The sequence below is a fragment of the Odocoileus virginianus genome, chromosome 10 (assembly GCF_023699985.2).
Source record: "Odocoileus virginianus isolate 20LAN1187 ecotype Illinois chromosome 10, Ovbor_1.2, whole genome shotgun sequence".
Taxonomy (NCBI): domain Eukaryota; kingdom Metazoa; phylum Chordata; class Mammalia; order Artiodactyla; family Cervidae; genus Odocoileus; species Odocoileus virginianus.
Genome location: NC_069683.1, coordinates 47,186,269 through 47,212,629, shown reverse-complemented (window position 1 = coordinate 47,212,629; position 26,361 = coordinate 47,186,269). Strand labels below are relative to the sequence as shown.

Genomic DNA, 26,361 nt, shown 5'->3' with positions numbered 1-26,361 from the left:
AGTTCAGAAGGCAGAGCCAGTGAGGTTTACTGATCCACGTGTGAAAGATCATAAGGAGTCATGGTAGACGCTACTATTTGAAGCCTAAATAACTGGGTGAACAGGGAAGACTGGGAGGAGCAAGGTTGGAATGAAACAAGACCAGGAATTTGGTTTTGAACAGTTGACATAAGCCTCTCTGCCAGGAAGTCATTTCTCAACACACATCCCTCCCTCCCAGGTCTGCCCCACTCCACTGACGGCCTCTCCTAACCTGGAGCACGAGGGTGTGCTCAGCCCTGGGCACACCCGGGCTTGCTTTCCAGCCCACTGGAGATGCCTTGATAGAGCCCTGCCTCGGCCAGCCCCTTCCAAGTACAGAAATGCTCACAGAAGCCGTTACCTGGCTTAGAAACTACTGACATTTATGGCTAGCACTTTGTAGTTTTTAAAGTATTTCACAACTATTATCTCCTTTAATCCTCTCAAGAGCACCAGTGGTGGGTGTAACCATCTCTATTTGCAGGTTATAGAACCAGAACTAAGACTGAGAGCCGTGAGATGATGCCCAAGGCCATTACTGGTCAATCATAGAGTGAAAACTTGAACCTGAACTCTGAATTCTAAATCCAGGACTGTTCTTTTCCATACTTAGACTCAGGCAGTGGAAGGGGACCCTTCGTCTTACCTGTTAGCACCTCGGGGACTTTATCTAAGCCTCGACCTGTGAGCACCTCTCCTTCCCGCCATTAGTGTGTTCCTGTTATAGTGCGTGCAACATGCAAGTGGAATGCCAGGAAAGAACTGGCCAGATGCCTGGGGTCCTGAATTGAGAGGGGTACTGAGCTGTCTCCAGCTTCAGTCTTAAGTCTGCTCTGCAAGTGACCTGCTATCTTAGTAGGAACCAAGACCATGAGGCAGTCTCTCAGTCAATTGCCCCACACCCCCTGCAGACTTAGCAGCCTTAATTTCCACTTGACCTCCTTTCCCTGTTGCAGTAGCAGAGGGATGATTCCCCTCTTGTCTAAAGCCAATTAGACAAGATAAAACCCTCCCAGCCTTGGGGCCCATCCACTCAGGTCTGCTCGAAGGACTCTTGCCTGCCTATCAGCCAAGACAGCCTTCCCCTCTCCACTAACTCTTCCCCACCCACATTTAACCCTGATTTTATTTTATTTCTCCCATCTTAAGAAGAAAATCATCCATTCTCCTTCCTATCTGGGCCAATGCCTTTTCTTTCCTTCAAACCCAAGTTCCCTGAATTCATAACCTTGTGTGCCAGCGCATTCCTCCCTTCTGCTGACTCATCCACACCCTGGAATCAGGCTCCTTCTGCCTCTCCCACCTGGCCCCCTCTTCTCCTGTGCTGGGCTCACGGGGATCACCAATGTCCTTGGTAAGGATTGAGCCTTAACTTGGTGATGGCCACTCAGTTCTTAGCACTCCTTGCCACCTTGACCTCAGAGACACCACTTGACCTTGCCCTTAGGCCTCCCCTCCACCAAGCAGCCCCTGAGTGTCAGAGCCCAGGACTCTCTAAATGAGCCCACCTTTGCCATGATTTGAACACACTACTTGAACTACTCCTAAGTTCTAGACTCTTTTTTACAACTACCTGCTATTATCCTGGAGGCACAGTGAACATTTTTATAAATGCATTTATATTCTCCCCATGCCCAGAGCTCCCCTCTGCTCCCTTTCAGGGCAAAATTATCTCTAAATACCTGATCATCTGCAGGGGGATCTTACAAGCCATCCTTGGCACCATCTTCTCCTAGCCCCCCCAAATCAAGCTCTGTATATTCTATCCCCTTGATTGTCTCAACCCTTGCTCTCCATTCCCTTCCTGCCTTCATCTGTTGCCTGGGCAACCACATCAGCCCTGCCATACTCACTGTCTCCTGTCTTGCCTTCCCCAATTCAACCCTCTCTCTCCCCTGTCTCTCCCAAGTCTTCCAATGGTTCTCCATTGCCTACAAAATACAGGTTGAACCTTCTGGCATGGCCTACAAGCCCACAGGATTGGGCCCCACCTATGCTGCCTGCAGACCTCCCTCCCCATCTCCAGCACACCACTGGGGCTTCGGCTGCAGTTGAACCTCCTACAGTTACCTGAACCCCTGTCCTCTCGTGGGCTGCTTTGTGATCCCCAGAACACACTTCGCTTTCTCCTGGGCTCCCAGCTTCCCTGTGGGGGAGCACATGAACAGAGTGATGTGGTTCTTTTCCAAGCCTGGCCCGTAAAAATCCCTACACACCATCTTCATTCTCTCCTTCCCCGTCCATCAACTGCATGGGAAAGGCTCCAAGGACCCAGAGGAGGGCAAAGTCACAACGTAAGATGTCACACTCCTGAGCAAGATGTGGAAAGAGCCTAGACAGGAGATCCACAAGTGAGAAGCAAACTTGCATTGTGTTAGAAGTCTTCTGTTTGAATCACAAGAAACTATAAGCTCCCTGAGAGTATGCTTTGTAGTTAGCCCATTTTAGTAACACTAGCTTCTAACAGAGCATCTAGTTCAGAATAGTCCATCTAGTCTGTGTGCCTGCCAGCAGCTCAAATTAAGAACCCTTAAATTTATGTGTGTGGTGGGGAGGAGCTTCCCTGGTGGCTCAGTGGTAAAGAATCCACCTGCCAACACAGGAGATGTGGGTTCAATTCCTGGGTTGGAAAGATCTCCTGGAGAAGGAAATGGCAACCACTCCAGTATTCTTGCCTGAGAAATCCCATGGACGGAGGAGCCTGGAGGACTAGAGTCCGTGGAGTCGCAAAAGAGTCAGACACAACTTAGTGACTAAACAACAATTTATGTGTATTTTTGTCCTGGCCGAGTCAGTATGGCCTTCACAGGGTGATCCTATGTCAGGTTTACCCAGGACAGTCCCAGTTCCTAATTTGGTTTTGACACATTATGACAGTTGAGTGTGGAAAGGAAATAGGGATGAAACAGCAATGTTGGGAACCTACCCAGGCCTTGGGACTGATCCCTACATGGGGAACTGCAAGTTCAATGCACAGCATTCCAAGAGTGTTATAAACTCAGATGTGGACCAGGAAACTTCAATATCTAAAAGATCTCTAGCTGATGAGAAGGTGGCAGGAGGTCCCAGGCAACAAGCAGGAGCTGAAGACGGGTGAGCACATGGATCCAGGTGATGAGTCCATTCAGGCTGGGTGCACAGAGGAGTTACTATTGCTGAGGGTGAAGAAAACAGCAGATGTCAAGGACATCTGCTGACACTGAGGACCTCATAGACCTCTGCCTTGCTGGGATCCTTGATTGAGGAAGCAGAATCTTTTAACAAGATCTCTTGAGGACTTAGTGTTTGAAACCCTTTGAGATGCAGTCTTAGGTGAATCCATTTAAGAGAGGGATATGGGGAAAACATGTGGAATGATAGAATCCACAAATACAAGCACACACACACATTCCCAATTCCTTCCCAGCCTGCCTTATGCCCAGCAGCTGGAAAGGAGGCTTGAGTGCTTGGTTAAACTATGTTCAAATAACTCAAGATGGACAATATGAAATGCATATGGGTAGTCCTTCCTGGGATGTAAGCCTAAACTTCCTCCCTCCCCCACCCCCATCCCATGCCCATTCTCCCATCCCTCTAGACAGCATGACCCACCAAGCATGGCTCATTGTGCCCATATACATCAGTGAGTCGTTTTGTGCTTTCTCTCTTTTTTAGTTTTTTTTTTTTAATGTGGACTATTTTTAAATTCTTATTCATTTATTTATTTTTGGCTGTGCTCCATCTTCGTTGCTTCACTGGCTTTTCTCTAGCCGTGGTGCGCAGGCTTCTTGTTGCAACGGCTTCCCTTGCAGAGCACAGGTTCTAGCGCACGTGGGCGTCAGGCGTTTCCGCACATGGGCTCAGGAGTTGTGCTCCTGGGCTCTAGAGCCCAGGCGCAGCAGTTGTGGTGCGCAGGCTCAGTTGCTTCACGGCGTGTGGGATCTTCCCAGATCAGGGGTTGAACCCATGTCGCCTGCATTGGCAGGGGGATTCTTTACCACTGAGCTACCAGGGAAGCCCTGTGCTTTTCCTCTTTAAGGTTGGCCTTGTAAATTGAAACAGATTTCACCTGGATATACATGTTAACCTGGGGTGGAGGGACCTGGGTAAGGGAATGTGATGACATTGAGTGGTACCAGAATCACTGCCGAGGTCATCAGTACAGGGAAGGCCCTGGTGACGATTTCAGCATTAGAGGGCCATCTTTGCACCTTCTTTGGGGAAGGAGATGCACTGTCAGCACTAATACAACCTGAATGCCTATGAACACACCAGACATTCTTAGACTTCTTACATCTAGTATCTCACCAAGGCAGGGGACGTTTCAGACACAAGGAGACTGAGGCTCAGCTGGCAAGTAATGAAACTGGACCCCAACTTCCAATTAGCCAAAAATAGAAACCCCAAACTGTTTCTATTAAACATAATTTTTATTTCATCCAAGGCAAAACTAAATAAAATTCTACAAAGCAAAACATGTTGTCAAGGCAAGACAGTCAGCTCACATTCATTCTGTGCTTGAACACAAGTAAGTGCTTGGTGTGTGCACATCTGCGCCTCCCAGAGGCACCCGCAGATCTGAGGCCCCCCCCCCAAGGCCCGTTTGTGCTGCATTGTTTTGATCTATAGTTATACAGGAAATTGACTATGAGTATTGTTGTTATCCAAGCCAGAGGGATAAACCATGCATAAGATAGTCGAAAGCACTGCGTATCAGGTGGGAGGTGGGAGGGTAGGGACTCCCTGGGACACAGTAGTCAAGCAAGCTGTAGGATTTCCCCCAGAGAAGTCCCCTCTCCTAGCACCCCCTCCCCACCACACTCTGACGGCAGCTGTGACAGTGAGATGGCATCATGGTGTTATGGGGCCCAGGAGCACAGCTGGTCTCTCCCTCTGTCTCTTCTCCTTTCTCAGACTCCAGGTGCCCCAACAGGTAGAGTTCAGGCCAGGAAAGAGGGCTCTGAAATGTACAGAATCTCCCCCATCTCAGGCACACTCAGTCTTTATACACACCTCCACACATCCCCACGCCCCTGAACGGCCCACCCACCCCACAGCCATGCTTTTCCACACGCTCAGTCCACAGAGACACACCCTCAGCTGCTCCCATCTCAGGAGCTCGCTCTTACACCCTTCCCTTTGCATCCAGCTGTGGGCAGCCAGCCAGATGTGAAAGTCTGAGCTCTACCAGCTGTCCTCCCAGACCTCTCCAGGCTCATTCTGGCTGCCTTCTGCACAGCTCCTACACCAGGAGAATCCCAAGGCCTGGAATGCTCAGGTCCTACTTGGGGGTCAAGAAAGGGGAAGTGAGAAAGACTTTGCTTGTGGTCTCCTGACTTTAGCATCAGCGAAACTGCATGTGTCCTGCGCTCCCAAGTTAAACATTGTGAATGCTCTCTCTAGCCCACACACCCTGAAAACACCCTCACCAGCCCCTGAAGATCACTCTCAGAGACCTGCATGTGCTGAGGGTCTGCTTGGGAAGATGGCTTTGCCCACATATCTTCCACTGCAAATTCATGCCAGTTTCTCCATGGGTATAATCAGCCTTGGGGCAGGACAGTCTTTGTTGTGGGGACTGAGTTGAACATTCTTAGCCCTCACACTCATTAAATGCCAGTAGCCATGAGCCCTCAGGCCTTGGAGCAACCAAAAGTGTCCCTCTCTAGAGTTCCAATCACCTCTATGGAAAACTACCAAACAAAAGCCATGGACAAGAAGCTTTAAGTATCAGAGTCAAGGTTTCTAACATTACAAAGGCTAAAATAATTCTAAGGGGGAGGGGTGGGAAGACAGAGACAGAAAAGAGAGTGAGAATGTGTGTATATGTGTGTGTGAGTGTGTGCACTATAGGGACAGGACACAGAGGACAGGATGGACTTGGAACACTCCCTCTAATTATGATACCTGAACTCCTAGATCCCTTTCCAAGCCAAAAAGACTTTTTTTTAAACCAAAACTTGACAAGTCTTACAGTCCTGTGGAGTAGGTATTATTACACCCATTTTACAGATAGGGAAAGTTGAGCCCAGAGAAGGTACATGATCTGCCTATGAGTCAGCAGCAGACCCAGAAGTAGAGAGGATGATGCTCTCCCTCTCCCATACTCTGTATGCCTTGGTTCCTTCTCAGGGAAGTCAGAGGAGCCCAAGACACTCTGCCTGTCCAAATGCTGAAGCTGGGAAAGGAAAAGAAAGTGGTTCTGCATGAAGGAAACTGGAGAAGTTTCCCGAATAACTGGTGGCTCTGGCCTGTCTGCTCCTAAAGACAGGAAAGCCTGAACCTGAGCCTAGGATGGGAGAAGGAAGACACAGGGACGGAGGCAGATCTGCATGGGCCCTTGCTGGGACGTTCACTGCTGATTGTTGGCAGGGAGAGCCCTTAGGCAGTCCCCACACACTTTGGAAAAGGGGCTATCCCCTCTCATTCCTCCCTGGGCCCCAAAGGAGGGAGTGTCAGAAATTTAATGAGAGGTCGAGGTGGGTGGGAGCAGATGGTGGATTCCTCCGTGATCACAACCCCGTCCATCCTCCACTTCATCAACCCACAGGGCCAACACCATGACATGGCAGGGCCCTAGGAGCACTTGGCAGAGGCCTCCAGGACTCAGCCACTGGCCCGGGGGCATTAGCTCCCCGGTCTCTTGCCTGACCCTGAGTGTGGGTGGCTGGGGACCCCTCACCAGGGCCCCACCAGAGTTGGCTGTTCCACGTGGGCTGAAGGAGGGGGCAGAGGACGCTATGAGCCAGGACTCAGGAGCTAAGGCACAGTCTAGCCCCACACACAAGGGGTGTGCAAACCAGTGCACAGAAAAGCAGAGGAAAACTGTGGGCACTCTCAACCTGCCCCTCCCCGACCCCAGACTGCGGATGGAGGGGACAGATGAGCAGGAAGCAGCCAGCAAACCCAAGCGCCCTCTCATCCAAAGCAAGAGGGTCCCTGAGGTGAAGGCAAGCCTTGACCCAGGGATGGAGGTGAACAACCCTGGGCGGGGAGAAGCGAGAGGAACACAGGAGGGAGCAGCTCCTCAAGCAAGACGGCGCCACCTGCTGCTTCGGAGGAAGAGCAGCAGGGTGGAGCCGGTTGGGAGTTCCCACGAGTGGCCACGGTCCTGCCAGGCCAAGGAGAAGGGGCAGCCAGCGGTGGTGGGCGTTCTGCCGCCACGAGGCCCACCGCTGCAGCCCTGATGCCCCAAACAGAAAGGAATAAGTGGCGCCCAGTGCTCTGGGACTGAGGGACCCCTTCATGAGTCCTTGGAGCCCAGAGATTAGAAAAGCAGGCCAAGTGGACTAGGACCCCCTCAGACAAAGAGGCAGCCCTAGCTGGGAATCTTCAGAGCCTCCGAGCAGCATGGGGGTGGGGGTGTGGGGAACCAAGGCAAGCAGGCACCCAGGGGCAGAGTCGGGGGAGGGACACGGGGAACCAGGTGTCCATCGAAGCCTGTCCCTGCAGGATCCTTCCAGCGGCCCCCACCCCCAGAGCCTGTAGAGAGTCCTCCGGCCGCTCCCACCATAAAAGGCTTAGTCCTCCATACTCAGGGTCCAACTACTGGGGCAGCCCTCGCCGACCCCCCCAAGTCTCTCACAAAGAGACATCAGGAGGAAAACCAAGGTGCTCCTCATCTAGGGTGGGGTGCGCTGAAGACCATCTACCCCGGTGTCGGGGAACAGGCCATCCGCACCGCCCCAGCCCCTCCTTTCCTTTCCAGAACCTTCTGCAGGTTCCTTTCCCCGGCCAGCCCTTGTCCCTGGGGAGCCCTGGTGGGAGGTAGGGGATGAGGCAGGCGGGACAGGACCCCAGTTTCTCCCCGCCCGGGGAAGACTACAGTTTGAGCCAAGCAGCAGATGTTCTCAGGCACATGGGGTCACGGACACGGCTCAAGCATCGGTTTCATCACAGGAAAGTGAGGCTCCCGGCAGCTGCTTGGCCCCAAGCAGGGTTCACACTTTTGTTGGTGCTTTCTCTTCCGCCTTGGAGCCGGGCAACCCATTCTCGGTATTATCGTTCCCTGAGGAACTCACGAGGCACTCCTTCCTGAGAGAGAGAAAGGAGAGGGGGGAGGCAGTGGTGAGAGGAAGAGCCAGGGGATGGGTAAAAGTGTGTGGGAGGCGGGGCCGTGGCCCCCGGTTCCAGCCCTGGAGCCTCTCCCTGGCCTTCTGTATGCCACTGTAGCCAGAGGCCAGGTCGCCCACTCTCCGCCTCCATTTCTTCATCTAAAAAATGGCTGCAATGGCCCCTTCTTCATGGGATTGCTGGGAGGAGGCAGGGAGCACTTGGAACAGTGCCTGAGCCACAGGAAGTACTCAGTAAGGCTAGCATCACCAGGTCATCTCAACATGGCAGAAAGCAAGGGTACCAGTCACTCCTCCCAGGGGTCAGTAATGAGGGGAGGCCAAACAAAGGTAGATGTCAGGCTGTGCCAAGCCAGGGGAAGGGTCCAGGCCAGCAGGCAGTATGCCCAGGGCAAATAGGTCCTCACCCAGGGCCCTGCAGGCCCTTCCTCCTAAAGCTCACTGTGACTAGGTATAGAAAAATGAGATGGAAGGGGCAGCCAGGTGTGGGCAGAGGGTGGGGGGATGGGGCAGAAGGAAGGAGAGATGGTTAGATGGGAATACCCCCCAGAATGTCACCACCCCAGCCACCCTGTGCTGGGCATGTTCCAGTTTAAGTACAACACCCCCCAACAGCAGTGGCCAGGCCGCACAGGTTCTCCAGAGAAGACCTGACTGCTACATTACTCCCACCTTTCAGCTCATGAAAACTTCCAAGTCTTTTTCATGGCTTCTGCCACTAAACTACATCTTAGCCTCACCCTGGACTTGTGTAGCTGAGTTTGAGGCCTTCAGGAAAGATTTAACATTTCATCTTCATCAATTTCATCTTGCAGGATTTAGTCTATACCTCCAGCCTATCCTCCTAAATCTGGAAAAGGGAACTCTCCTACACTGTTGGTGAGCATGTTAAGTTGGTGCAGCCACTATGCAAAACAGTTTCAAGGTTTAGTTTTTTAAAACTAAAAATAGGTTGCCATATGATCCAACAATCCCACTCTTGGGCCTATATCCAGAGAAAACTCTAATTCAAAAAGATACATGCACCCCAAAGGTCATAGCAGCACTATTTACAACAGCCAAGACATGGAAACAATCTAAATGTCCATCCATAGACGAATGAATAAAGAAAATGTGGTGCATGTGTACAATGAAATATTACTCAGTCATAAAAATAATGAAATAATGCCATTTGCAGCAACATGGATGGACATAGAGATTATCATACTAAGTGAAGTAGATCAGAGAGACAAGCACCATCTGATATCACTTACATGTGGAATCTAAAGTATGGTTGAAATGAACTTCTTTACAAAGCGTAAACAGAAAATCACAGAGATAGAAAAAAACTTATAGTTGCCAAAGGGGGAGGGATAAATTTGGATAAATTAGGGATTAACAGATACAAATTACTATATATAAAATATATAAACCACAATGCCTTACTGTATAGCACAGGGAACTATATTCAATATCTTATAATAAGCCACAATGGAAAAGAATCTGAAAAAGAATAAATATGTAGGTATGTACAACTGAATCACTTTGCTGTGATTCCAGGAAACCAACACAACACTAAATCAACTATACTTCAATTAAAAAAAAAAAAAAAAAGATCCTCCCAGATCCCAATTTTGTTCTCCATCCAACACAGTTGCTAGGTTTCTGGAAATTTGATAAGTGTATCATTCCTGTTGTTGTCATGTCCAACTCTTTTTGACCCCATGGACTGTAGCCCACCAGGCTGCTCTGTCCATGGGATTTCCCAGACAAGAATACTGGAGTGGGTGCCATGTCCTTTTCCAGGGGATCATCCTGACCCAGGGATCAAACCTGAGTCTCATGCATTGGCAGGTGGATTCTTTACTCCTGAGCCACCAGAGAAGCCCATGTCATTCTTAGTGTAGTTTAAATCAGTAATAACAACGAACAAACAGAGCCCTGTGACATACCACTAGAGACCTCTATTCAGATGAGTCTATCATCTATCTATCTACCTATCTATCTCTAAACCTAAGGGATAGTCAGTCTAGCCAATTCCTATCCACCTAACCATCCATATTTCTTTCCAAAGACCCTGCTGGCTACCAGGCACTGTGTCAGGCTAGAAAGGTGTCCAATTGACAAGGTGCCTGCACTCCAAAAACCTGCAGTCTTCCAGGGAATGTGCTATTAAACAAGAAACTGCAGTACAATGCAGTAAATGAGAGGATGGGGGTGGGGCATACCAGGGAGGGACTCAACCTAGGGGGGCTCCTTATAGGGTCAGGGAAGGCCCTTTGGAAGCGTTGTTCAAGCTGAGACCAAGAAAGATGAGCAGGAAAAGAGGGAGGAGACATTTTAGGCAGAGGGAACACCCTCACATGTGAAAGCCCAGAACTGATCAGAAGATGCTGCCCCACACCTCTCTTCTTCTTCTTTACTGTTATGCAGGCCTAACTCGCTGCTCAGAGGACCCTCTCAGGCTTCCTCCTGGCCTGTCTCCCACCTCTAACCTCTGCCTACCCATTCCCTGTGCCCACCAACGCCAGACCCTTTCTTCCAGGTCCTCTGATGGAACCAGGCCCTGAAAGCCCTCCCCAGCTCCCCTGTGGTCAGAGAAAAGCCAATCTCAGCCTCAAGGGTCCTCAAGGGTCTGTAGGTGGGTTACAAAACCCACCCTTCCTTTGTAGGTTTCCCCCCTTCCTCCTGACCCCACCTCTACTCTCTCAACAACAGCAACCACAAATGCCTGTTCTCCACAACATGCTCGCTTCCCAGGCTGTCTGTCTTTGCTCTCAGCAGCTCCCCCTCCAGAACAACCTTCTCTTCACTCATATCCATCTTGCAAGGCTGACCACAAATGTCTCTTTGGCCAGAAATCCTTCACTATTATTCCACCCTGTCCTGAACCCCCTCAACATTCTCTCACACCTCTCTGAGTGTGGGCATGCATGCTCACTTCAGTCATGTCCAACTCTGTGCAACCCTATGGACTGCAGCCAGCCAGCCTCCTCTGTCCATGGGATTCTCCGGGCAAGAATCCTGGAGTGGGTTAGGCCAGCCCTAACTCCTCTACCTCCTGTTACACTGATTTCTGCACATGTCTTCTTTACTTAGGGGCAGAATCTCATTCCTTCTAGAATTTCCTGCAGTGCCTGGCACAGTACTTTGCACACAGCATCTCAAAAAGAGCCACCGAACGAAAGAATGATTTACTGAACTCTAGATCCCACCCCGCTGTGAATCAGTAGGGCACAGCAGCAATAGTTGAAGTTTTGAAGCAAACAAGTCAGACTTCAAATCCCAGCTCTATCACTTATTAGCTGTGTGACCCTGGGCAAGTCACTTAACCACTCTGAGCCTCACTTTGCTCAACTTCAAAATAAAATCATACATGGTTTATTTTTTTAAATGCCTGATGGAGTATCTAACACATGGTAGAGGCATGTGAATGACAGGGAGTGCTATTACATGTAGCGTCCTCCTGATCCAACTGTGCACTAGCATGAAAATGTTAGCCTGCCCTGTTTTCAGTGAACTCATGGTGGCTCCCAAGGATGACTGCTTTCTTTCCCAAGTGCTTTTAAACCATATGTTGAATAATGTGTTCTCCAAATTTTCTCACCAGCAATAGTAAGACTGATGATTAAAAACACAATTTGGTCCCAATCCATGCTCCAGGCCCCTCTCAAGATCTCTGAAATCCTCCCAGCCTCTAGCCATGATGCTAGATAGCCCAAGAGTTCATCATCACAACCAGTCCTCCCAGCTCTCCCTCCCCTATGCCAATCCCTAAAATTCTCTCCCGGCCTTCAGCTGCCTTCCTTTCTGACCAGTGGCATTTCTGCCCTTTTCAGCCTAATTTCTTCTCAACAAAACAGCACGAAGCCAAGCCCAACAGAGCTTCTCCTTCCGTCTTCTGCTTCTCCCTTGCTTCTCCTACTTACTTTCACCCTCTCTGCTTCAATGGCAGGCCTGCCTCATCTCATCTTTCTTGCCAAGAACACAACTTTCAAACGCCTTTGTTCTGCTCTGGGTTTTGCAGCTGTGGTTTTTCAATTGTGGAACCTGCCAGCTCTGGCAGTTCTGAGTGTAGGCTGCACCCTTTGTACCTCCCGATCTTTCTTCTCATTCCTCTTACAGATATCTGTCCTTACACCTGAACTTATCCTAGGGCTTCCTGGGTAGTCATATCAGCCTTTTGAGACTGTTTTTCTCTCCTTCATTTGAATTTTCAGAATTTCACAATAAAAGACTCCTATCACCCTAGAAGGATCTTCCCATTTTAGAGTTTCTGTATGCAGAATCTCATATTTCCCCTGATCTAAAAAAAAAAAAGACATTTTAAAGCCTTTGGTAGGACTTTAGATTGAGGTGGTACAAATAACGGGATGGGCAAGAAGACAGGGGAATGAGGAAGAGCAGATGAGTTGTAGGTATGTTCTCAGTGAAGTCAGTGTATTCAATAAACATGTCCTGAGCGGATGGGGAGAAAGGAGTGAAATGAAGAATCAGGCTGAAAGATGAGAGGAGTGGGGCAAGGATAAAAAAGAGAGTAGAAGAATTAGGAAGAGAGGAGGGATTAGGAGATAGATGGAAGGATGAAGGCAGATGGGGCTATATGATGGTGGATGAGAGGATGCTGGGAACACCCATGAGATGAGAATGGGTGGTGGGCTGGTGGGAAGGCAGGAGTCAACTTACTTCTTCTCCTGAGTCTTCTTGATGATGAAGGCAATGAACTTCTTAACCAGCAGGATGAAGATGAGGAGCCCAATGACCCCGCCCACGACACCCAGGATGATGAGGGTCACGGTGTTGTCCACTTCTTCCACTTCATGGTCAGAGAAGGGAAAGAAGAGGGGTGGAGAAGGAGAGCAGGAGTCACCTGGAGCACCATGGCAGCCCCACAGCTCCCCAGCCTCCAACCTGGGCCTCTGGGACACGCCCACCCCAGCAGGAGGCAGGAGAGGCTAGACTATGGTATCCATCAGGCTAAGACATAACAGGAAGTCGTCCCTCTCCCCCTGTGCTCCACACATACACCCTCCCGCAGACACCCACACAAGTCCTGGAATAACTCAGACTTGGGGACCACAGCATCCAGGTTTGATTTGACCCTCAAGCATGAAACTTTCATTGCCTCCTTCTAGGTTTCCTTTTACCCATGCAGAAAAAAAAATTGAGAATCTCCCTGCAATATTTCTTATGTGGCCAGAAGACACAGGAGCCAGGTAACCTGAATTTCAACAACAGGATGTCCACAGTCACTAACTAGCTGGTAACCTACAGCTGGTCACTTAACCCTTCTAGCCTCAGTTCCCTCATCTGAAAACTGAACTCCCCACTTCCCAAACCTGCTCCACCCACAATCTCCTCCATCTCTGCTGAGAAAACACCATCCTTTGAGTTGCTCTGGCCAAAATCCCTGGAGTCATCCTTGACTCCTCTCTTTTTCTCAAACCCCTATATCCAACCCACCTGAGAATCCTAATGGCCCTAACTCCAAAAAATTACAGAATCATGAGCATCTTCTCTGCAGGAATCCCACATCATCCAGGAGAGCAGTGGAGCCCAGGAAAACAAGAAACGCAACACAATCAGGATGCCTAAGCAAGTTTCTTTCCTTTTTCTCAACTTCCATGCCTCGCTAGCCTTCCAGGCTCCCCTCTCCATGATGCCCACCCAGTCTTAACTCCTTCAGCCCCTTCTCTAAACACGTCCAGTGTCGGGGTCATGGGACACCCTCATCATGTGTTTCCTCATTGTCTAATTGTTCCACCATTGTTGGATTGGAATCCCCTCAACCGGGACTTAAGCTTCAGAGGGGAGAGACCATTCGTATCAATCTCTACTGGAACTTCCCTGGTGGTCTAGTGGCTAAGACTCCAAGCTCCCAATGAAGAGAGCCCTGGTTCGATCCCTAGTCACGGAACTAGATCCCACATGTGGCAACTAAGAGCCCACATGCCTCAACTAAGACCTGGCTCAGCCAAATAAATAGATAAATATTTTTTTAATCTCTGTTGCCTTGTCTTTGCATGCTTTGCCCCCTTTCAGTTATGTGTTTACTTGTCTCCTGGCCTACCCTGACCTGTCAGTTCTTTGAGAAAGGACACTGTGTATCATTCATAGCACTTTTTGGTCCTACATGGCATTCAATCAGCTGTTGCAAACAGAATACACAAGAGTAGTAATAATCAACACATAAGGAGAACTTCACAACACACTTCCATTTAGCTTCTGGAACTCTCACAGCAACCCGAAGAGAAAGCAGATCTTCACACAAGGAAAACAAGGCTCAGAGGGCCTCAGTGTATATCATAAGCTATTCAGTGACAGAGAATAAGTATTCACACTAAGTTATTCAAGTTTCCAGATGTAACTCCAGTTGCCCTTAAAAGCATAAAGTGAAAGAAAACACCAACATGGGCCATTTCACCATTACCCTGAGTTGGGTACCCACCCCCACCCCATCCTTCCAATTGCACTGCCCTTGTCCCAGACCCATTGCATACATTTATCAACAACTTGGAGGAAGATGGTGGCCTGGTGCTGAAAATCATTCTCCTTGGGGTTCTTCACATGGCAGGTGTATTTGCCCGTGTCGCTGAACTCCAGGTTCTTCAGCGAAATGGAAATATTGTTCATTTTCTCCTTTGTGGAGCCCTGCAGAGTGATGCGGTCATCATCTTTTGCTTTCACCTTGGGGTCCGACTTCTCATTCTTCACAGTCCCATCTATGAGCTGTGTGGGAAGATGGGAGCAAAGAGGTGGCCAAGAAAAAAATCTGAGTCCTTTCTAGAGTCATGACATCACTCCACCCCACTCCTTGGGCACCTCCCTGCCCAGGCCAGGAAAAGCCCTTCCCCTTGGCTTCCCACGCTTATCGATAGCTCTGTCTGTCTAACCTGGATTTTACTTGCTTCAGGCTCAACCCAATTTCTGTTACTAAGGTCTCCCTAGAAGTAGCATGACTTTTACTGCTTTCTTCATAAAAACCTTTTAATACCACATAAATGCCTGTTAATACCACACTCACTTCCCTCTGTCATTCCTTCCAGCTTTTGCTGACACTTCATCCCCTATCTGCCTGAATTCTGACCCTCCATCAAGATGTGGATCAATCCCACAGGGCAGGGCGTCGGCACCCTCTGAGTTCACTGTTTAATTACATCCAGAGTTGGTCTCTTGTGACTTCCAGTCCCCTACTAGGTTGCAGAGTACTCAAAAAACACCTGCTGGGACTTCCTTGGTGGTCCGGTGTCTGAGACTCCACACTCCCAATGCAGGGTGGCCTGGGTTCAATCCCTGGTCAGGGAACTAGATCCCACATGCCACAACTAAAGATCCTGCTTGCCACAACTAAGATGTGGTGCAGTCAAATACATAAAGAAACATTTAAAAAAAACACCTGCTGACTCTCCATTCCCACCCCCAGTCAAAGCCCTGGACCCTTCTCTTCTCCAGCATCCCCTTCCATCCTTCCAAGGCCCATTCCCCAGCCATTCTTCTGTTTGGACTCTTCTCATTCCCCCTCTCCAAGTCTTCCAAACGTCTTGTCTCTTCTCCTTTTTTAATTAAATTATTAATGTTTACACAAGCTAACCAAGTTTCAGGTATTTCATCAGAGCAGACAGAGGACTCTAGACAGGAATTCCAACAGACCCCAAATTCTGGCAACAAAAATCTAAGCATCCTTCCCACATAGATCCGTCTAGACAGGCTCTGGAAAGAATACTTGGAGAGAGACTTCCCTAGTTGTCCAGTGGTTAAGAATCTGCCTGCCAATGCAGGGGCCATGGGTTCAATCCCTGGTCCGGGAAGATCCCACATGCCATGGGGCAACTAACCCCATGCGCCACAACTACTAAACCCACGTGCCCCACAGCCCCTGCTCCACAACCAGAGAAGCCACTGCAGTGAGAAGACTGTGCACCACAACTAGAAGGTAGCCTCCACTAGCTGCAACGAAAGAAAACATCAAAGACCCAGTGCAGCCAAAATAAATAAATTCATTTATTTTTAAAATAAATAAAAGGTGAGGGTGACAAAAGGTGCATCAAAAGGTCCCTGGGGGCCATCATCGAGGGGTCAGTCCAGAAAGGACCATAGCCTGGGGTGGGCGGCATGGGTGAGGGGACAAACCCGGGAGGAGGATCTGAGCTGTCCCATCCCTTCTCCGTCTACTTACGATCTTGTATGTATCACTGCTGTTGTAGGACCACCAGAAGTGTAGGTTCTCGAAGCCAAAGCAGCTGGAGAAGGTGCAGGGTAGCAGGATCTCCGTGCCGTTGACAGCGTAGATGGTGGTGGCCTTTCCCACAGACACCTCCAACGACAGGGACACCGGGAGCAGGAAGAGACCTGCGTGAGGGGCACCACCTCCCTGAGTACAACCCACCGGCACCTCCAGGCTGCAGGCCTGGAAGGAGTGGCATGGTCCGGCAGGGAGTCTCTTTTGCCCTCCGTGTCAACATTAGGAAGATGGTTCTCTTTACTTTAACCGACTCTGCCTGGACCACCTCCGTGATGCATTCTCCCTCTTGGCCTGAGCCGGACGGACTTCTGAGCGTTAGTAGCCCTTGTGACACTCTAAGTGACCACCAGGGGTCACCCCAACCCAGGAAAACCAGGTCCCGGCCTCCGTGCCGCGAGCCCGCGCCCCCTAACCAGCGGATGTGGTCCCTGCAGCCTCCAAGTGCAGAACCTGCGCCTCCTGTTGGCGCTGGGAGTCTCCCCAGGGACTGTGCGCCACCCCCTCTTGATATTTTCCAGATTTGGCGGGGCGGGGGGGTTCGGAGACTGAGTGGGTCTCCTGAGGTGGCTAAAAGGAAAACGGCAGACACAGGAACCCGGCTCCTCTGCCGCTCATCACGGACCCTGGCAGCTCCCACCTGCCCCAAGGGGCCGAGAGGAAGGGGGCTGTCTCCGCTGGACCTTGCTCCACCACCGACAGGGACCCCGAGAAGAAAAGAGAGACAAGGCGGACCGGGAGGGCATCCCTCAGGGTGGGGTGGAACGGGGATGTCTTGGCATCAGTCAGCAGCCGCGAAATCAGAGGGAATAAAGCAATAACCGCAGAGAAAGCGAGGGCGGAAGACACTTTATGGAGGCTGACTCAGGGCAACAGGATGCTGGCAAGAGTGGGCACTGCACCCATGGTCCCCTCTGGACCCAGAGTAGCCCCCCGACTGCCTGCAGCCCCACTGCAGCCCCTCATCCTGGGAACATCCCCACCCCACCCCCCTTCTTTCCCACACCTTCCAGTCCACTGCCATCGCTGCCAGTGGAAATTCATCGCTGTGAATTTCCACTCACGGTCTCTGGGCACTGCCTTGTGAGTTCGTGAGTTCTTGTAAGAGAACCTGGCCCTCCAGTCCTACAGAGTCCTTGAGGAAACCCCGCTGTACCTCAAAGTCATGAGGAGGTGGGGTGTCAGAATTAGAGACTAGCTGTCCTTGCCCCTAAATGAACCAGGGTCACCCTGGGTGAGGACACAGAGTCCTTCTCAGGTTCCCAGTGATGCTGAGAATAATGACCTTTTCCTGAGCGGAGATGCTGGCTAAGGCTGCGTGTGAGCAATCTCATAGCACCTTCACCTCTCACCTGGAAGGAGGGTCTTATTAATCACATTTTACAGGTGGGAAAAATAAGGATCAGAAGAGCAAAGTGCCTTGTGCCTAGGCCAAAGTCCTAGAACTTAAAGAGGTAGTTGAACTGTGAACTGGAGTGTGACTCCAGGGCTAGTGGGCAGTTGAGAGCAGACCTCTGCCTGCACCACCTCCTATGCCAAAGTTTCCCTGGCACCTCTTCCCAGACTGTAGCTTCTCTCAACTACTTGGACCGTCAGCCTGGCGTTCCCACAGTGTCAGAGCTAAAGGACCCAGGTGGTTTCAGGTTAGAGACACTAAGTTGCCACTGCCTGCTTTTGGAGATGGGACAACCAAGACCCAAAATGGGAGGAGACTTGGCTGAACTAACTGGGTTCAGTGGCTGAGCCACTTGAGAACCCCTCTGAGGCCAGTCAGCTCCCAAATCTGCAGGCAATTCCCAGAACTGTTCTTGTTCCCAAGACAGGTAGGGTCAGTCTTTGGTTTAAAGTTGCCAACCTTGCTCCCATCCTCATTCTCAGGGAAGGACCTCTTTTATCAAGCTTAATGTCCTCATCATATCGATACATCATAAACCAGTTTCCTCTTGGTTTGAATACATGAGGTAAGTATGCCTAGCGCCACTTGGGCAATATTTTTTAACTTAGAAGGAGGAGACCTCCCTGGCAGTCCAATGGTTAAGACTCTGCACTTCCACCGCAGGGGGCTCAGGTTCAATCCCTGGTTGAGGAACTAAGATCTCACCTGCCATGTGGTGCAGCCATAAATAAGTAAGAGGAGCTCCATGGAGAGCTGGAAGCCCAACTCTGCTCTTAGGACTCTCTCAGCTTCTTCATGTCCCTCTTCACTTCTGAAGGCAAAGTGGACTGCTCTTAACACAAAGCTCAGAAATGACAGCCCATAGTCCAGGATCCCCTGCCACTGTCAACAACTGCTGGTGTATGCTCAGCATTTACTATATGATGGCTACATATAACCCCCACACCCACGCCCTGAGTGGTGTACCGTAATAGCTCCATATTACAGACATGGCAACTGAACATAGACAGGTTTGGTGACTTGCCTAAGGTCAGCAGAGGGGCTTCCCACATGGTGCTAGTGGTAAAGAACCCGTCTGCCAATGCAGATGTAAGACACATGGGTTCAGGTTCAATCCCTGGGTCAGGAAGATCCCCTTGAGGAGGGCAAAGCAACCCACTCCAGTATTCTTGTATGGAGAATCCCATGGACAGAGGAGCCTGGCAGGCCACAGTCCATAGGGTGGCACAAAGTCGGACACGACTGAAGCGACTTAGCACACACACACACAAAGGTCAACAAGAGACATTTCTAGCATCCCAAAGCAAGAAAGCCCTACCTTACATCCTAAAATAGCAGGTTTTGCCCACCAGAGTTCCAATTAGTGCTGAGGGGTCATTTCCACTAGCCTTCAATCTTTGATCAGCTCCTCTGTGCCAGGAGTTGTTCTAGAGCAGTGGCTTTCACAAAGCGTCAGAATCAACGGGATGGCCATTACAGCTCACTCTGCCAGCCCCACCCCAGCAGTTTCAGATCCAGCACCTAGAGTGGAGCCTGAAAATTTGCATTTCTAAGAGGTTCCCAGAAAATGCTGCAATCAGAGATGACACTTTGGGCCCCACTGTGCTAGAGGATTTCTACCTATTAACTTCAACTCTGATTAGAATGCCAAAAGATGGGTATCATTTTTCTCATTATACAGATGATACAATTGAGGCTCAGAGAGGTTAAGTCACTTGCCCAGGGTCACATAATAAATGGTGGATCTGGAATTGAGCACTGACTGTAAAATAGGATGGGCATTTTACAGGCACTGTCTCATTTAATCCTCATGATAATCCTAATGAGGTAGTTATTATTTTTATCCCTAACATGCAAAATGAAGAAACAGGCTCAGAGAGATTAACTTGCTCAAGGCCACACAACTGGTGAGTGGAATAAGCAGAGTACAGACCGAGCTCTGCTTTCCACCACCCTGAGACGGTGCCTCTCCAAGAGAACAATGCTGTCAGGGCCAGCCCTCCTTAAAGTTCCTGGTTTTCTTTTCATTTCTCCCCTCCCTCACCACCTTGCCCCAGAGATCTATGGACAGGAGCTGTCTGCATGAGATTACACCCTCCTGCCTAAAAGATGGCCTTCAATTTTGGTTTTCTTTTTTTTTTTTTTTTTGCCACACTGCATGGCATGCAGGATCTTGGTTCCCTAACTAGGGATTGAACCCACATCCCCCGCAGTAGAAGCAAGGAGTTTTGCTTGCTTCTGGACTGCCTGGGAAGTCCCAAGAAGACAACCTTCTGATGGGAGACCTCAGCGTTGCCTCTCACCACCCCCCACCGCCTCCACAAACCAAAGAATAGAGTGCAGTGTGGTGATGGGAAAGCACTCAGCAGAAGGAGCTTCCTGATGCCTACAGTGCTCCCTCGGAGCCTGAGCACATGTTCCGAGGAGCACCAGCCTCTAGTGTCCGGGATCCTGGGGGAGATGGGGGGATCCAAAGCAGGAGCCAAACACCTCCCCCCCAACCTCAACTGGAATAGACTATCCAAGCAACATCAGAAGTGAAATCTTTTTGATCGCTTTAAATAGAAGCAAAAACAAACAAACAAACAAAAAACCAGTCCAGGACAGAGGAGAAAAGTACTTCTCTAAGGTCTGACTCATGACAGTGCGCATTTCCGCCTGATTAGTGTGCGCCTGTGTGGATGACTTAATTCTAATGTCTCAGGACTCCCAGACTCCCAGAGTGAAGCATCACCATTCCCACCATAGCCTGGAAGGGACAGAGGGAAAGCAGAGATGTTTCCACAGTGAAGTTCAGAGTCCTGCCTGAATTAAAGCATCAGAGATGGGGAGCAAGCCTGGCTTCTCCACTGCACACCCTCCCAGCAGGCAGAAGTCTTGTCAGCCGTGTCTGGGAGGCTCGTGCGCGGGAAACCCAGAGGCCTGGCTCCTGTGCCTTCTTCCCTGTGAGCCTGGGCTGTGGGCAGAGAAGGGGGCAGGGTCAGATCTAGATCCACTGGAGGACTCAGAGAGGTACTTCAGCAGGATGACCATGATATGTCAGCAGGCACATGGCAAACCCCACCTGGCCGGCTGACCTTGAGAAAATCGGAAGTGCTAAATCCTCAAACCAGGGATGCCTGTCTTTCCTACCTTCTAAGCTTGGTATAAAGCTAAAAAAACATGAGCTTATAAAACATGAGAAGGGCTTCAGTGAGTTTATCCCTCTGGCCTGGACTCTCTGCCGGTAGAGGTGCATAGTGTTTAAAAGGAGGCAAGGGGACAGGGCTGGCCTAGGTCTAGATGAAACCAAGTCACTCGAGTTAAGGACCAGTGTCAGCCAACAAGATCTCCAAGCCATTCAGGCACTGTTTTATACTTTCACCCTGTACTACTTTCTGGAGGTAATTATTTCCATGTGGTTACTTCCTCAGATAAAGAAGGACTTTCTTTGCCCCAAACTAAACTCTTTAGAATTTCAATTGATCTTGTGTGCGTTTCAGATTGGGAGTCCCTTTCCAGCTTCGTGGGATGGGTGGGAACAAGTCCTCTGATCCTTGATCCTGTGGAATTCAATCCTAAGCCTTGTCTTTGCTCACTGAAAGTCCCTAACTTTGCTCACTGAAAGTCCCTAACTACTGAGCCATTCTCAGAACAGCCATTTTCTTGGCTGTTTTTTGATCGGCCCCCTCCCATCTCATGCGATTATGTCTAAGGATTGACTCAGGCCTCCCATTTAAAGTAAAAACTTTAAGGCAAATGTTATAAAGGCAAATCTTATCATTAAATACACCAAGGGGGATCTCATGGCTACCATCAGACATTCCAAGGCAAATGCCAAGGCAGAAATGTTCTGCCACCTTTTCCCATATCCGGGTACAGTGGCACCCAACTTAGGGCGAGAGGAGGAAAGAGGGCCAGCATGGAGCACACTCTAAGTTTAGCTCCCCAGTCTTGCCTGGCAAGGCAGGCAGAATCTCGGCTGACTTTAATAGGGAAGCTGAAACACTCTGGCCCCAGGGGAGTCAGGTTCAAAGTAAGAGCTCGGAGGGAGAAAGTGGGCCGAGGCCAGCAGGACAAGACCCCTCCTGGGGTGCAGGCCCTGCGGGCTGTGGGAGGCAGGGCTGAGCCAGGCAAGGCCCCTGGGCCCAGAGACAGAGGAAAGATTTCAGCTCCCTCTCCCTAGGCAACCTGCCTGCTTCCTGCGCACCCCCAGGAGCTTTGCAGGGATAGAAACATGCCCCTGAGACAGCGCTGGATGCTCAACAAAACCAGCTTTGCAAACAATTCCAAGTGGTGTGCCCACCCCTCCTCTTGCAGGCCATGGAATGGGTGTGGCTTCTGCAGAGATCCTTACACCCTCAGCAGCAGGGCAAGGTGGGAGAATCTGTGCCTGCGGTCTACCTAGCATGTTGGTCCCACCTGCCACAGCAGCCATAATGACTTGGGACCCCACAAGCCTGCATGTCCAAAATAAGAATGAATCCCCAGTTCCAGATTCGAACCTGGGGTCTTTCTCCTCTTCCCTGCTTTCCCATCCTCTTTGCCATGAACTGCTTACTTACCCTTTCCTTTTCCTTTTCCTTCCTCTGAGTGGGACTAAGCACCCTCTGTTTAATTGCCTTCTCATTAAACAAGTCCTTAATAAATACATACCCAGGGAAAGAGGGTTGGGCAACAGAGCACCCTCACAAGTGATAATTACACAGAGATCACAGCAATTAAGCAAATCAGGCAATAAGGAAGGAGTGGGTAGGACAGATATATTACCAGTTACAAGCTTAGGAAGGGACTGACACCCTTTTATCCTCAATTGCAATACTGCCATCTTGAAAACTGTGTCTCACTTTAAGAAAGGAGCGTCTGGTCAGATGATCAAAAATCAGTTTCATCTCGGCCTAGGAGATTGAGTTTGATGTGGAGAGAGGAAGCTGGAGGGGTAGACGACTCCTGGGAGCTTACAACTCTGTACCCAGTTTCCATAGTTGTGAGAACAACAGCTCTGGGCCCCCAAGCCTCTATCCTTCCACACCCAGGCTCCCGAGCTCATTGCTTCTTCAGTCCATCAGCACGACCCCTGCTGACCTTCCCCCTTCAGCAGACTTTGGTTAACTGAGAGGCAAGTTGGTGTGACAAAGCCCCAGAGACCTGGATTCTGGCCCGCCTGGCCATCAACTGGCTACACACCAGTGAGCAAGTCACCTTCCCTCTCTGGACCGTGGTTTCTTCATCCTGAGGGGAGCTCTGTGCTGTGGCTTCCAAAGCTCCTGCCAGCTCTGGTGCTCTACCTGGCTGTCCAGTCGTCTCTGCATCTCCCCTCCTGGACCAAGAGCAAGGATGGCGTCTTCGTGCCAAACTCAAAGCAATGCCACTGCGAGGTCTTATCTGTGGCTGCCTGGGCAAGGTCCAGGTAGGGACTCAGGTTGTATTCCCTCAACAGACCAGAGGGCAAGGGGCAGAGCAGCTGGGGCCAGTTCTAGGGTCTGCTGGTCTCCCCCTACGAATCACTCTGCTCTCTCCTGGGCACCCAGAGGGTAGCTCAGGGAATCTTCCAAACCTGTTCCAATGGGCCTCTGTTCCTCCCTAGTCTCTCAGCTCAAAGAGTGCTTAGAGGAGGTGGGGGTTTCCACCTGGAGAAAAGTACCAAGAATCTGTGCCTGAAATCCCAACACACACACACACACACACACACACGGCCTATGGTGGGGTTCCCCACAGAAGACAGGTTCTATGAATACTCTGGCACTCGCATTCCACCAGCCAACCAGGCAATAGGAGAAAGGGAAGCCAGAGGTGTTGGTAAGCAGGCTAGTTTAATGGCGGTGTGAGTTTGAATTCCCCAGTGACCCATTCCCCTTGTCATGCCCACAGTGATCAGAGATGGGATGAGGGGGAGCAGAGGGCCTCTGTGCCCTGCCCATGAAGAGAAGCCTCAGGACTCGCAGAGACCCACTTCTTAGGGTCACCGTGGAATCAGCACACCTGTGCCCAAGCTCCAAGAGAGAACACCAGCTGTAGGGATGTAACAAAAGCAGTGGCTTCTGAGTGAAGGACATACTTTATCCCCGCTCCACCACCAGGTGCTAACATGACAGGTCAGCACACGGTTTACATTGGCAGAAGCAGCAGCGGCCACCCTTAAAGACTTCTGTCTTCCTGTTTTCAGCCCAAATGCTTACATCGTGTGCCCAACCTGATGTGGGGGAGCTGCCAAAAGCCAAATCTGACAAATATAAACAGGAAGAGGTGCAGGTGCCAGAGATGGAATCGGCTTACACTGAAATCCAGCTTTGACTTCTGAGAGGCTACATTCTGGACTACTAAATATCATTCCCGAATCTCTAGGAATTTGATGCTCAAAGGTATCATGCATAAAATAGACACTAATCATCTGTTCCTTCTGTGTTCTCCGGATGCGCCTCCTTAGTCTTCATACTCATCCCAAAAATAAAGAGCCAAGAGCAGGTTAAACAGGTCCTACCGCCCAACCCCATGGACTCTTGACCTAAGAAGAGATACAGGATCCTTCCTAAAAGGGGGAATTTCTTGGCAGTCCAGTGGTTAAGATTTGGTGCTTTCACTGCCAAGTGCATGGATTCAATCCCTAGTCGGAGAACTAAGATTCCCACAAGTCTCGAGCCATAAATACATAGATAAATTTTAAAGGAGGGCTTGAACCATCCTCCAAGTCCCTCCAACCCCATCCAGTCTGCAGAGAAGGCAATGGGCACTAGAGGAAGTAGACAGCAGAGAGGCCAAACAGAAAAGGGACAGGAGGAAGGGGGGCTCCCCCACCTTGAACTGGTGCACGCCAGTGCCGGGCACCAAGCATCCAAGTTGCAAGGAGCTCTGGGCTGGGGTAGAAACCAGCATCCCAACAACCACACGTGCAACCCACCGGGCATCTCCTACACCCGATCCCAGACACGTTCCCCCAGCCGGCTTAAACCTCTGCGGCCCCAAGCTCCAGCTCTAGAAGCTGAAAGCACTAGAGACAGCAAAGAACTAATCGCCGGGCTGGCGGGCGGGATGGGGCGGAGGACGGTGCAAGGTCCCCCGGCAGCTCAACAGTCCAAACTGCGTCCTGGAAGAAGCGGGAGCCGCTCACTGGGGGCCCTGCTCCAAAGCCCATCTGGTCCAAGGTGCTGTTCTTCTAAGTGTCCCCTCCCCGGGGCGGGGGGGGGGGGGTGGGGGGAGGGTTGGGGAGAAGAGGTAGAAGAAACCAAGCGGGGGCTGCCTTACCCAAAAGCCCAATGCTCAGCCATCTCTCCCGGGCTGCGCCTTGGTCCCGAGCCCCGGGCATCGTTCTGTTCTCTCCGGAGCGCCCCCGGGGCGCGGGGACGGGATACAGGGCACACCCGCGCTCGCAGCCCGCGGTCTGCAGTGGGGCCGGAGGCTGCCGGGGAGCTCTGCGCCGCCGGGCAGGGCTCGGGAAAGTTAGCGCGGGGAGCGCGAGGAGGGGGAGGCAGGGAGGGAGAGGAGGAGCCGGCTGCTGGAGCGGCCGCCGGGGGCGCGGCGAGAAGGAGGAGCCCGAGGAGGAGGAACGCGAGCAGGGCCAGAAGGACCGCCGAGCTAGCACCGGGGCGAGCGACGCTGCGCCTCTGCTCTGGAAGCGCTCCAGCCGCAGGAGGGGCGGTGGCCGCCGCGGAGCCCGGGGCGCCCCCGCCTCCAGGTCCCGGAGCCCCGGGAGCCGGCCGCACCCCCAGCAACCCCCTCGCCTCCCCCCCACCCCCACCACACACACCCCCCTGCTTCCTCTCCGTCTCGGGCTGGGCGGCTGCGGCTTGGCACTGCAGGGCTGTCCGCAGCCGCCCGCAGCATCCCGTGCGCTGAGCTGCCAATTAGGAGGATAGTTTGGGGAGGAGTCGAGGTGGAGCTTCTCGGGTGTTGGAAGGCTGCGATGTCTGCTTTGGGGTACACGAGTTTGGATAACGGCTCCCTCTCCCGGGGCCGCGAAGGGACCGCTCGGTCGCCCGCAGCCTGCACTGCCGCAGCCGGTGGGCGTGTGCGGGCTTGTATGTACACTGCGGCCGCCGACGCGCGTGTGTGCAGCCTTGAAGCCCAGCTGTGAAGGGTCCCACGGACCCGGCTTCCAACTGCAAACTGCCCCCGCCACCGCACACCAACCTCTCGCATTGCTTCATGGACTCCTCAGAAATCTTGATGCTCCTGGTTACGGAATCCGGCCAGGCTCTACCACTAGGGCCAAGCCCTGATTCACCCTCCCGGGCATCCCTACTTCCTTTTTCCACCTAGGCCACCCCCTCCCACCCCCGACTCTCCCTTTCCCCCCCCCCCCTTCCAAGGGTTTCCTGTGTCCTTCAGAATTCTGGATGACTCCCCTAGGCTCACCTCTGTTTTGAAGTGGGGGTGGATTAGCCCGGGGTAGGAGGTGGGTGGTCACAGCCAGGTCAGAGGGCTTTTCCCCAGAACCTCTGGAGTTACAAGGGAGCCTGTCTCCCGAGCCTCAGTTGGTAAAGAACCCACCAGCCAACTCAGGAGACGCTAGAGACACAGGTTCAATCCCTGATTCGGGAAGATCCCCTGGAGTAGGAAATGACAACCCGCTCCAGTATTCTTGCCTGGAGAATTCCACGGACAGAGGAGCCTGGTGGGCTACAGTTCATGGGGTCACAAAGAGTCCTGAGGTGACTGAGCGCACACTCTCCCACGCATGCACCCAGTGCTATTCCCGG

The 26,361-nt window shown here is 51.3% G+C and overlaps 1 protein-coding gene across 1 annotated transcript; it reads right to left on the bottom strand.

Annotated features, from left to right (window-relative positions):
• Positions 1–4,411: 4,411 nt before the first annotated feature.
• SCN4B (sodium voltage-gated channel beta subunit 4) lies at positions 4,412–25,376 on the bottom strand. Its single transcript, XM_020886714.2, has 5 exons — positions 24,908–25,376; positions 16,228–16,400; positions 14,552–14,780; positions 12,738–12,867; positions 4,412–8,034 (listed from the first exon to the last, which is right to left on the bottom strand). Exons 1-5 carry the CDS (start codon positions 24,966–24,968, stop codon positions 7,941–7,943), a joined length of 687 nt encoding a protein of 228 aa, XP_020742373.2. The 5' UTR covers positions 24,969–25,376; the 3' UTR covers positions 4,412–7,940.
• Positions 25,377–26,361: the final 985 nt, after the last annotated feature.